This window comes from Thamnophis sirtalis, unplaced genomic scaffold (genome assembly GCF_051295495.1).
Source record: "Thamnophis sirtalis isolate CommonGarterSnake01/CBP01778 unplaced genomic scaffold, rThaSir2_p1.2 scaffold_13, whole genome shotgun sequence".
In the NCBI taxonomy this organism is placed as follows: domain Eukaryota; kingdom Metazoa; phylum Chordata; class Lepidosauria; order Squamata; family Natricidae; genus Thamnophis; species Thamnophis sirtalis.
The window spans coordinates 42,815,438-42,828,191 of NW_028261393.1; the positions used below are offsets into that span (position 1 = coordinate 42,815,438).

At 44.9% G+C, this 12,754-nt stretch overlaps 1 protein-coding gene across 2 annotated transcripts in view; it reads right to left on the minus strand.

Annotated features, from left to right (window-relative positions):
* LOC106549156 (fibronectin type-III domain-containing protein 3A) overlaps nt 1-12,754 on the minus strand; it is a 69,213-nt gene that overhangs the window by 7,824 nt on the left and 48,635 nt on the right. For both annotated transcript variants that reach the window (XM_087728333.1, XM_087728334.1), the window contains exons 16-23: nt 12,145-12,213; nt 11,172-11,290; nt 10,010-10,115; nt 8,328-8,503; nt 6,631-6,744; nt 6,156-6,305; nt 2,832-3,112; nt 796-1,008 (exon numbers count right to left, since the gene is read on the minus strand). In XM_087728333.1, coding sequence (XP_087584459.1) covers nt 796-1,008; nt 2,832-3,112; nt 6,156-6,305; nt 6,631-6,744; nt 8,328-8,503; nt 10,010-10,115; nt 11,172-11,290; nt 12,145-12,213 — 1,228 coding nt within the window. The remainder of the gene's footprint in view (nt 1-795; nt 1,009-2,831; nt 3,113-6,155; nt 6,306-6,630; nt 6,745-8,327; nt 8,504-10,009; nt 10,116-11,171; nt 11,291-12,144; nt 12,214-12,754) is intronic.

The following is a 12,754-nucleotide window of genomic DNA, read 5'->3' on the forward strand; positions in this document are numbered from 1 at the left end:
CAAGATCCCTCTCACAATAGTAGTAACTGTGAGAGGGACCTTGGAGTCCTAGTGGACAACAATTTAAATATGAGCCAGCTGTGTGCAACAGTTGCCAAAAAAGCCAACACAGTTCTAGGCTGCATAAACAGAGGGATAGAATCAAGATGGTGGGATAGAATCAAGATGGTGGTGCAGTGGTTAGGGGTGCGGTACTGCAGGCCACTTCAGCTGACTGTTATCTACAGTTCAGCGGTTCTAATCTCACCGGCTCAAGGTTGACTCAGCCTTCCATCCTTCCGAGGTGGGTGAAATGAGGACCCAGACTGTGGGGACGATATGCTGACTCTGTAAACCGCTTAGAGAGGGGGCTGAAAGCCCTATGAAGCGGTATATAAGTCTAACTGCTATTGCTATTGCTAAGATCACGTGAAGTGTTAATACCACTTTATAAGGCCTTGTTAAGGCCACACCTGGAACAATTTCAAGAGAAATTGACCCCTATTCAGCCTGGAGTTTACCATTTTTTCCACCTCAGATTGTGATTCCCCTTCTATCACTACAGGAGGAGAGAAAGCTTGGGTAGATGCTCTTATGCTAGACCCAATTACTGGTTTCAACAAGCTACAATGAAATTCTGGGCCAATTTTCCCTAGACTTCTGGATAGACTGAGTCAAACTGTAACTGGGTTAACTATCATAAGAGAATCAAAAATAAAAAAATAAACTTTTTTTTTAAAAAAAGAAACTTTCCCCCTCCGTACTCTGAGTCCAGACACGAAGGGGAAGACAACACATTCCCCAGTATGATCTCACCTGCCCAGCCTGTCTTCCATCTGTAAATTGAACTGGGTGGGGTTGGCAATTAAAGCCCTGCTAGGACCTTCCCCCCACTTCAGCTTAAGGCTCTGGTAACTGAAGACCACGCATTCCAGGTGCGGAGGATCCGGAGGTAAAGGCTTGGTTTTCGCTTTGATGGATGGACTGAAAGGACCAGTTCCAAGACTGTTGAAGGCCTGAATTCGGATTCTGCCAGGGAGTAAAACAGAGGTAAAAGTTGACGTTTGCAGACGATCCCCACCCAGAGTCCCTGGTATGAGAGGAAGGCTGTAGCGATTGAGGGACTAAATGAATGAATCTGTTCTAACCGAGGCTTCCCAAGAGCAGGAAGCCAACTCCTTGTCCCGACAAAACCTTTTTATTAAGTTACTGTGAATTCCTCTCGGTTCACATCCAGGAAAGTCTTTCAAAGGTGAATTTACAGTCACAGACCTTATTTGGCTTGGAGAGCTGCCAGGCCGATATCTGCAAAACACAAAGCTGTACTTGGCAAGGAGTCATTGAGAGTCATGAACCAATTAAGCGAAGTAATTGTCTCTTGCAAACTCCCCTTTCGCTCATCTTTATTTCCTATGGGAGGGGCCATTCACCATCCACCTGTGGCTTTACTCCTGAGTTGACCCTTGTTCCTTAGCAGTTCCCTTCTCCTGGCAGCTCTGCGCATATCGGGAACAAGCTCCAGCTGTTCTTTTGCCCCACTGATGTCTGACTCCAAAGGCAGCTGAAAACTGGCATACGGCCCTGGCCCCCTCTCTGCCTCTGACGCAGAGCCCTCATCAGAGCCTTTTGCAGACTCCAGGACTGGCCCATCTTCCTCCCCAACCTCCTCACTGTCCGAATCTGTTGCCAGCTCTGCTGGATGCTGGAGGGCCTCCACAGAATCTTTGCTCTGATTTAAAGGCAGTCCTTGACGTATGACCACAATTAAGCCCAACACTCCTGCTGCTAAGGGAAACAGTTAAGGGATATTTGCCTTTGCGACCTATTTTGCAAAGCGGTGAAGTGAATCACTGAAGCTTTAAGTTAGTAACACAGTTGTGAAGGGAACTGTGTTGCCTTTGCGTGTCAGGAGGTCACAACAGGTGGTGACCACATGGCCCTGGGACACTGCCACCATCATAAATGGGAGTCAGTTGCCAAGCATCTGCTTTTTGACCGTGTGACCATGGAGATACAGCAACGGGGGATAAGAGTGAAAACCGGTCACAAGTTACGTTTTTTCAGTGCCGTTGTAACTTTGAACGGCCACTAAACAAACTGTTGAAAATTGTGAATTACCAGTGAAGATATTGTGTGCCACCCAGAGTTGTTCAACAGTGAGATGGGCAGCATACAAATTTAAGTGTTGGGGTTTGCCAGCGGAGCTGGTGACACACTCAGACAGTGAGGAGGTTGGGGAGGAAGATAGGCCAGTCCTGGAGTCTGGGGAAGGCTCTGATGCGGACTCTGGGTCAGAGGCAAAGAGGGGACCAGAGCTGTCCAACAGTTACCAGCTGCTTTTGGATTCGGACATCAGTGGGGCCGAAGAACAGCTGTATCCTGTTCCCAGTGTGCGCATGCACAGAGCTGACAGGAGAAGGGGACAGTAAAAGAACAATGGCCGACTCAGGAGTAAAGGCACAGGTGGATGGTGAATGGCCCCTCCCATAGGGAATGAAGAGGAGCAAAAGAGGAGTGGCGTTTGCAGGAGACAATTCGTTCAATTCATTAGGGTGAAGATCTGTTCCTAACTTCTTGCCATATAATTGCTGCTACAGCATGGCGTTTGGAAGATATCAGCCTGGCAACTCTCCAAGCCTGATAAAGGTCTGTATTTGTTAAATCTCATGAAAGACTGTTGGCTAGGACTTTGCTGGAGAGGAATTTCCTTTAAACTAAATAAAAGAGGTTTTATCGAGACGAGGAGTCTGCTTCATGATCTTGGGAAGCCCAGGTGAAAAGGTAAATGAAGTTCTTCAGACTCGAGCTGGCCCATCCAACCACCCGTACTGGGATCAAAAATTGCCAATCACCTGTATAAAGTGTCAGGTTGCAGGTTCTCTAGGACATGGCTTGTGACTCTGTTGACCGTTAAGACCTGTTTCTCCCCATACTCTATGTGGTAGCCAATGATCTCTGCCCCATGGCAGCAAGGCTCCTCCCAGTGAAGAGCAAGGCACGTGGAGAGGGGAAGAGGGCCTTCCAGCTGATCTTCGTCAAGCAGGTTCAATACTGCCACCGCAGCTGGCACTGAAGCTGGGGTCGTCACTGTGCCGATTTCCCCAAATAGTCCAGGGCCAGCCAGATTCACAGCCTGAAAAAACAGAGAAAGGGAAGCGTGAACAACAAGCGTGAAGTCTCAAGCATCTGCATCTAGGCTCCTCTACACAATGTTCTCCAGATGTTTTGGTTTTTTTAACAGATTAACAGAGTTGGAAGGGACCTTGTAGGTCATCTAGTCCAACCCCCTGCCCAAGCAGGAGACCATACACCAGGGGTGTCAAACTCAATGTCAGGCCTGCAGTCATATTCCTTTTAGGATCTTTGGCCTGCCACACACTCTTTCTTTACTATGCTGTTTCATTAGTGGGGGAATTGGGAGGGCGAATAATAAGAAGTAGAATTGTAGAATATGTTGTTATCAAAATAAAACATTCCTTTCTAGAAGACTAAGGTCATCCTTTGTCTCCGCACCTCTGCAACTGACCGGAACTAGATGGGTGGAAATGCCAGCGTGGCAGAGGAAGATTGGACCATGTGATGGACTTGTGGGTGTGAGGACAAGATCGTGAACTTTCAACTGGGTGGAAAACCCAGGAAGCTTTCAGATTCGGGTTTCCACAGATTGTACCAACATGTCTCTCTTATTAAATTGGAACTTTGATGAAAGCTACTGTATGCCTTAGACTCTGATTTCATTCTGGATGGTATTTGGAATGCTGACACTCAATATCACTGAGGGCCAGATAACATTTGTGTTTGACTTCGGAGGGCCAGAGGTGATGGTTGCTCGAGTGGCCAGGGGTGGATGTGACCATTGTGGGTGCTTGACACAAAAATGCTCAAGATGCATTTTTTCCCCTTTGAATGCAAAAGACAAAAGGAGATTTGCTTTCTGGCACAAATAGTCTCAATTTCATAATGTAGAGATTAAGAGTCCCTACTTAAAGTCTCCAGCTGCTATGGGACTTGACTCTTTTGTAGAGCAGAGCATAAATGAACGTGAGGCTCTCCCCATAGCCCATTTTCGGTCAACAGGGTGCTACAGGAGGCCAAAAATGGGCCACGTGGGGGGGGGGGAGCATGTGAAGACCTGTCCTTTGATATTTCCAGCAGGCCCCACGGGCCAGATCTAAGCAGCTTGTGGGTTGGAGCCTTGAGTTTGACACCCTGCTCTACACCCTTTCTGACAGATGGCAGTCCAGTCTCCTCTTGAAAGACTCCAGGGATGAAGCTCCCACAACTTCTGAAGGGACGTTGTTCCACAGAATAATAGAGTTGGAAGGGACCTTGCAGGTCATCCTTGCAGGAAAATTGATTGTACAGATGGTAGCACAAAACTGGACAACTTGGGAGGATATTTTTAAGTTCGGATCTGAAAGAAGTAATAATAATCACACTCCATGGTGGGTAACCTCTTCAAAACTGGATAAATGAATCTCTGTCTAGAATCCCTATATAGAGAGCAAGATATCAGGGTTAGATAAAAGACAAGGCATGGTGGTGCAGTGATTAGAATGCATAATTGCAGGCTAACTCTGCCCACTGTCAGAAGTTCGGTTGTGATCAGCTCAAGATTGACTCAGCCATCCTTCCTTCCAAGGTCAGTAAAATGGAGACCCAGATTGCTGGGTGCAATATACTGACTCTGTAAACTGCTTTGATATTAACAAAGGTGGAAGGGACCTTGTAAATCATCTAGTCCAACCTCCCATCCAAGCAGGAGACCTTACACCCTTTCTGACAGATGGCAGTCCAGTCTCCTCTTGAAAGCCTCCAGGGATAAAGCTCCCACAACTTCTGAAGGCAACTTCTGTTCAATGGGTTGATTGTTCTCACTGTCAGAACATTTCTCCTTATTTCTAGGTTTATTTCTATTTTAATCCCAGCCTAGCAAACATGGACACCCCTGGATGTGCATTTAATCCTAAATAACCAGACCAATAATAATAGTAAGAACAAGCATCCTAGAAAGGAGTTCAATCAACTGGCTACAGAGGCCATTTTCCTAGCCAAGCATGAGCAACTGAGATTGATCTAGGCCAGTGTTTCTCAGAACTCAGCAACATGTGAACAACTCCCAGAATTTTGCAAAACGCCATCAGCTTCTGGAATATTCTGGGAGTTAAAGTCCATACATCTTCAAGTTGCCGAGGTTGGGAAACATTGATCTAGGCCACCAAGAGAAGAAATAACTCCTTTTTGGGATTTGAAGGTTGTCCATCGAAGTTAAGAAAGACAAATCACTATTTTTATCCTAATACTCATGAAGCTTTATTTAGCTCTGAATTGGAAGGGAGACATTGGGTGGTGTTAACTTCACACCCGAACCGGTGAAAAAAAAAGTCCAAATGAAAGGAGTTGTCCAATCCTACTAAGATTACTGCAGAAGAGATCAAAAAATATAAAACAATACTTTGAAAAACGTTGTTTTTCAACTCCTTGGAGTTTGATGACAAACTGACATCACCAAATTCCTCTTTGACTTAAGAATCTTTTCCCTTAAATGTTCCTATTCTGAAATAATAAAAGTAAAAGTAGTAACAGTACATTTTTGCTACACAAGATGGCAGCACCTGACTGATTTGCTGGTTAAAACAATATTGCAGGAAAAAAGGGACTATCAGAAAATCCCAATGCTGTAGCTTAAAACGACTTCAAAAAAAAAAAAATCTCAGAAGAAAGAAATTGCCAAAAAAATCACTTGAATATATACATGAAGCCCTAGACCACTTCAGACAAATGGTTATCCAACACCTTCTTAAAAACTTCCAGTGTTGGAGCATTCACAACTTCTAGAGGCAGGTTGTTCCACTGATTAATTGTTCTCACTGTCAGGAAATTTCTCCTTTGTTCTAAGTTGCTTCTCTCCTTGATTAGTTTCCACCCATTGCTTTTTGTTCTACCCTCAGGTGCCTTGGAGAATAGCTTGACTCCCTCTTCTTTGTGGCAACCCCTGAGATATTGGAACACTGCTATCATGTCTCCCCTAGTCCTTCTTTTAATCAAACTAGACATGCCCAGTTCCAGCAACCGTTCTTCATATGTTTTATAAACAAGCTCACAGCCTTAACATAATGCAAAGTTTTAAAATCTCAGAAAAAAGAATGCAGTTTCCCAAATCTACACATACATACCTGTACTCTGCAATAATAAGTAGTTGCAGGGGAAAGTCCCTTCACTTCATAGCACAGCAGAGGGCCAGTATAGACTATATGCATAGATCCCTCCATTTGTCCCCATTCCAGTCTATATTCGCTAACTTCTGCCCCATTACACGGCGGGCTCTTGGAGAAATTAGAAAGGAAAGGGGTGAGAGGTTAACATTTGCATTTATAAACTCAAACGTTCTCAAAAGGGGGCAATAGAAACACACCCATATATATGGGTGGGAGGGACGGAGGTAAGGAAGGAAGGAAAAATAGAAGAGAGGGAATAGGAAAGAAAATAGGAAAGAAAGGGGAGGGAGAGGGGGGGAAGAAAAGAAGGAAGGATGGAAGTAGGGAAGAAAGGGGGGAGGGAGGAAGGAAAAATAGAAGAGGGAAGAGGAAAGGAAGTAGGGAAGAAAGGGAGGGAGGGAAAGAAGGAAGGGAGAAGAAAAAAACCACTTACCTCCCACGTAGCTACTATACAAGTAGCAGTTTTGCACGTTAAGAGGGGGGTGAAACATGGATCAGGGGGCCCTGGAGCTGTAGAGATCTCTGCCTTTTCTGAGGAAGGGCCGAGCTGCACGGAAAAAAATACCTTAAAATTTAAAAAACCGCTGAGAGACCCACCAAGTCAATGCATATCAAAGGACTGCAACTATTACATCATCTATGGCTTCCCAACAGATTCTTCAGGTTTGGTGAACAAAAAGATTCTCCAGTCTTCAACGAAACCACCAAATTTAGTTTCGTCTGGTCTTGATTTAGTCTCGGCTCATATGCCAGTTTCAGAGTTCAGACACTGTTCCATGCCTAATCTTGTTCTGCTCCAATATTTGAAGGGCATTAGGTCAAAGGAATACACCTTTGTCTGCAATTCCATCAGTCCAATTTTATTAGTGTATCACAGAATTAAAATATGTGGAAGAGAAAACTATGCTGGATAGATTATCTGCAGAACCCCAAATCTGATCATTGTAATGCTTCTTCCTGCTAGGCCTCTCTGACCTGGGGCTTCAGGAAGAAACCTTTAAGCCCATTAAGATGAAAACTACATCCTGCTCAAATCTAAGGATCCTAATGTAATCACTATCTGATGAGTTGTAGCTCCATAAATAATCCAACCTTCCTGCCTTTTTCTTCCCTCAAACTGCTGGGAAAGTGGGTTGGGGGTGGGGAGGAACCAAGAAACACATCTTTCTCTCCCGCTGTTTTTCTTTCTCCTCTACAGGAGATAAAATTTCCTGCTTTATCAGGCAAATCAGGATGTGGAGTTCCTTAATAACAGTGGACCAAGGATGCAAGTCTTCTCCAAGACTTTGGGTCATGCTCAGCCTCTCCTTCCCGGAGCAGCTTTCAAAATTCTCCAGGATTCTAATTAAAAACGTTTGCAAAAAGCATTTATCTGCTTCCACTTGCTACTGGTTCGCCCAAACCGGTGCGAACTGGTAGCAACTGGAAGCAGATAAATGCTTTTTGCAAACATTTTTTATTAGAATCCTGGAAGATTTTGAAACTTGGGACTGGGTTGGCGAACTGGTAAGAGTGGCAGGCTGGCCACACCCCCAAACCGGTTCCCTAGTCGCCGCTGCCGGCTTGTTTTTCAGTCATTTTTACAGGCAACTGCACGCACGCGCGAAACAAACCAGCAACAACACCGGCAGCAACCCACCCCTGCACCCAGCCGTTCAGAGTTCAAGACTGGAGTTTCCAGGTTGTTCCTGAACATTCTGTAAGATTTCTACCAGCAGATGCTTTAAACCAGGGCTTTTCAAACTTGCAACTTTAAGAGGGGTGCCTTCAACTCCTAGAACTCTCCAACTCGCTGGGCCATCAGGCTGTTGCAGTCCAGCCATCTTGAGGTTGCCAAGTTTGAAAAACATTGCTTTAAACCAGGGGTCAGCAGCGCGCAGCTCTGGAGCCGCATGTGGTTCTTTCATCCCTCTGCTGCAGCTCCCTGTCGGCGGTCGGATCCACAATTGACGGGGCTTTCGGTTAGGACAGGTAGAGGAAAAGGGATGCCACGCTAGGAGGAGACTCTATGGTGGGGGAACCGAATGGGAGGCTTTTGATTAGGACCTCTGTGACTCATTGAGTGTTTAAGGTTGCCAACCCCTGCTTTAAACAAACCATTTATTCTCTAACAAGAACCAAAATGCATACCCCTGCTTTGTTGGCTGCCCGTATCCAGAAGCAGTAGGTTCTCCCGGGAAGAAGTCCATTCACGGTGCATTCCAAAGCTTGGCCCCGGTAGGCTTGCCGGTGTTCTTCTTGCTCGCTGTTTGCCATTTCTAGAAGGTATTCTGATACCTCTGAGCCCCCATCTATGGAAGGAGGATCTGCAAAACAGGACATGATCATGTGTTGTGGCCTGCCAGTGGCCAGCAGAACTGGCAGCAGACTCAGACAGTGAGAAGGTTGGGGAGGAAGATGGGCCAGTCCTGGAGTCTGGGGAAGGGTCTGATGAGGGCTCTGTGTCGGAGGCAGAGAGGGGGCCAGAGCCGTATGCCAGTTATCAGCTGCCTTCGGAGTTGGACATCAGTGAGGCAGATGAACAGCTGGAGCCTATTCCCAGTGTGTGCATGCACAGAGTTGCCATACGAAGGGAAGAGCTAAAGAACAGGGGTCGACTTGGGAGTAAGGCCACAGGTGGACGATGAATGGACCCTCCCAGAAGAAATAAAAGAGGAGCGAAAGGGGAGTGGAGTTTGCAGGAAACAATTAGTTCACTTAAATGGTTCGTGAAATTTCCGGGATACAGTTTTTTTTTAAATCTTGTTTGCCTCTCCAAAAGCTAGGCGCGTCGTAGTCAAAAAAATACGGAATAATTAGGAAAGTTATATTTAACTTTAACTATGTAAGAGAGAGGGATTATTTTGGTCTGTTCTTTTGCTTGTTGCTACTCTGTTGTTGTTTTTTCCAGCAGTCATAAAAGTGATGATGAAGAAGAAGAAAATCATGAGGGGAAAAGTGACCCCCGTTTCAAGGCAGAGCCCCAAAGATGCCTCCATACCATACCTTTGGCTCAACTAACTGCCTCACTGCTCAATCAGCCTTGTAGCAATTCCAGAGAAAAAATAACTTTGTTTTTTGTTTTGTAATGCTTATTTATGTGCCACTTTGATTTTTGTTATGGTTCAGTTTAGAGTGTCCCTTAAATTTTATTGGGCCTTTCCAACCTTTCCCAGAACTATAGAATTTCACTGTGTTCTAAAACCTCTGGGGACAGAAACATCGCTGTTAAAGTACGGTGAGCTGCATTTAGTCCCAGATTTATTCGAGAGAGAGAGAGAGAGGAGATGGGAATTCTTGAGGCAGGTCCATTATCACGTTATATTTTTAAGTGGTTTTGGACTACAACCCCCACTACTCTCTGGGTTGATTGGATAGGACTCTGGGGAGTTCCTGCACCCCTTCTGGGTTACACAGTCCTTTTAGTCTAATTGAATTATTGCACTTAAATGTTTTTATACTGAAGGGATGGTGGTGGCTGAGTGACTAAGACACTGAGCCTGTCGATCAGAATGTCAGCAGTTCAAATCCCTAGCGCTGTGTAATAGATGAGCTCCCGTTATTTGTCCCAGCTTCTGCCAGCCTAGCATGTAAAAAATGCAAGTAGAAAAATAGGGACCACCTTTGGTGGGAAGGTAACAGCTTAGTGTGTTCCTTTGGCATTTAGTCATACTGGCCACATGACCACAGAGATGCCTTCGGAAAGTGCTGGCTCTTCGGCTTTGAAATGGAGATGAGCACCATCCACTAGAGTCGGGAACGACTGGCACATATGTGCAAGGGGAACCTTTATCTTATTTTATACTCTGTTTTCTTACGATCTGGGCTCTTACCCCACTGCAGAGTCATTTCCTTAGGCTTGGCTTTGCCAGACAGACACGGAGGATGACAGGGCCCAGGGGGAACAGCTGAGGTCTGGACAGTGAGGACATCAGATGGCTAAAAAAAGAAATCACACGTTACTTGCTGATTTACTTAAACCTTCAGCCAGCCACCCAACTCAAAAATATGCCACACCTCAAAACAAATACAATTTCGGGTAGTCCTCAACTTATGACCTCGATTGAACCCAAAATTTCTATTACAGTGTCAAGAAATTTATTAAATGAATTTGGCTCATTTAACGATCCTTTCTTTCCCCCGCTGTTAAATGAATCACTACAGCTTTCAAGCTAGTAGCATGGTTCTTAAGCCAATCTGACTTCCGCATTGATTTTGCTTGTCACAAGAGGTCGTAAAAGAGGATCACATGACCCCCCCTGGTCACGGCAACTGCCATAAATGTGATTCAGTTGCCAAGCATCTGAATTTGGATCATGTGACTATAGGGATGTGGCAACAGTCGTAAGTGTGAAAAATGTGTCATACGTCATTTTTTGAGGTGCTGTTGTAACTTGAAATTGTCACTAAATGAACTGTTGTAAAGTCAAGGGCTACCATAAAACAAATAAATCAATTAACTGGCAAGAAGAGACTTGGATTTGTTGTATTCCACTATTTTACTCTGTAGGTATGAAAATCCTCTCATTTTCCTCCTTCCAAATTCCAACTGCAACACAATCTAAACAAGGACAATGTGCAACTATACCAAATAAGGTAAAGGTAAAGCTTCCCCCGCACATATGTGCTACTCATTCCTGACTCTAGGGGGCGGTGCTCATCTCCATTTCAAAGCCGAAGAGCGCTGTCCGAAGACGTCTCCGTGGTCATGTGGCTGGCATGACTCAATACCGAAGGCGCACAGAATGCTGTTACCTTCCCACCGAAGGTGGTTCCTATTTTTCTACTTGCATTTTTACATGCTTTCAAACTGCTAGGTTGGCAGAAACTGGGACAAGTAACAGGAGCTCACTCCGTTACGCAGCACCAAGAATTCGAACCGCCAAACTTTCTGACCGACAAGCTCAGCGTCTTCGCCACTGTGTCCCCTAACCTTACAAATACAAAACATAAACTTGGCTTGCATTTTTTTCCAAGACATATTTTTCCTCTCACCTGACTTTGTCCCCCTCTACTAACGCAGGACACTTTCAGCCTGTAGGAAATGCCAGGCTTGAGATGGGCACATACATGTTCTCTCGTGGAACCTTTATAGGCGATTTCCCATTTACTGCCTACAAGGAAAAGAAAGATCTGTTCACAATCCATTCCTGGGAAAATGTGGGACAAAGAATTCCTCTTCCAACATCACAGAAGAAACAGTCGAACGTTACAAAAAGTTAATCCTGGCTATTGTCCCTCTTACAACATCTCTTTTTTTTTCAACCTTTAAAAAGACATACAATGGAGAAAATGATTCTTCTTCCAAGGGAGAAATGGCCAATTCCAAGGTGTTTTTCTATAAAGGCTTAAGGCAGACACCATGAAATCAGGGGGGCATAGTAGTTATCATTAACAGCAATAGAATAGCAATAGCGCTTAAGAGTTTTATACCACTTCACAGTGCTTTACAGCCCTCTCTAGGCAGTTTAGAGTCAGCCAATTGCCTCCAACAATCTGGGCCCTCATTTTACCCATCTCGGATGGATGGAAGGCTGAGTCAACCGTAAGCAGGTGAGAATCGAACTGCTGGCAGTTGGCAGAATTAGTCTGCAATACAGCATTCTAACTCTGTGCCACCATGGCTCAGTGTGGCACAGTGTTTAGAATGCAGTATTAGGGACAGGGACATGGGCAAGAATGGAATGGAACAGATTAGAATAGAAGAATAGAATAGAATAATAGAGTAGAGTAGAGTAGAGTAGAGTAGAGTAGAGTAGAGTAGAGTAGAGTTGAATAGAATATAGAATAAACAGGAGCTGGAAGGGACCTTGGTGGTCTTCTAATCTAGCCCTCTGCTCAAGCAGGGGAACCTATCCTATTTCAGATAATTGTCTATCCAGTTTCTTCTTTTAAAAAAACCCGATCAATTCAAAGCGTGATCCCATTTTTAAGTAATATACAGAGAAATGAAATATTCAGGTCTTACCAGCAGTGGCTTCAGAAATTTCTAAGATATATGAAGAAATATCTGATCCTCCAGTATCTTTTGGTGGGTCTAGTTTAAAGAAGAAATGCAGAAACAGTTTAGAACTGAAAGAAAACCAAAAGTTTTAAGTCCACAATAATTAGCGGCAAATTACTGCACGGGCTGAAAAAATATACGAAGGAAGGTTCTCTTCAGCAATGCTTCTCTCTATTTTCACATGAAGCGCAGGGCTCAAAAAGGAAGGCTCGGAGTTGAACAATTTAGCTCTCGCCTACAGAAAGCGATGCTCTGCCTTTTATTCAATCTCGGATTAGTTGTGAAAACCCTGGCAATTTGCTACAGATCCAGGGGAAAAAAAATGCAATGTGAATGCATTTTCACTCCCTTTCCATTTTATACAGATATGCCCTCCCTCCCAAGCTCCGTTTTCGCTGGCAGAGGGTTGTAGGCTATCACGGCCGAAAACAAAGTTTGGGAGCCCGTTTTCACTGGCATAACACTCGGGTCGCCACAATGGCCACGCCCCCCCAGCCACGCCCACCGCCCCCCACCAAGGTCAAACACAACCTTGATGGCCGTCAATGAAATCGAGTTTGACACCCCTGAGCTA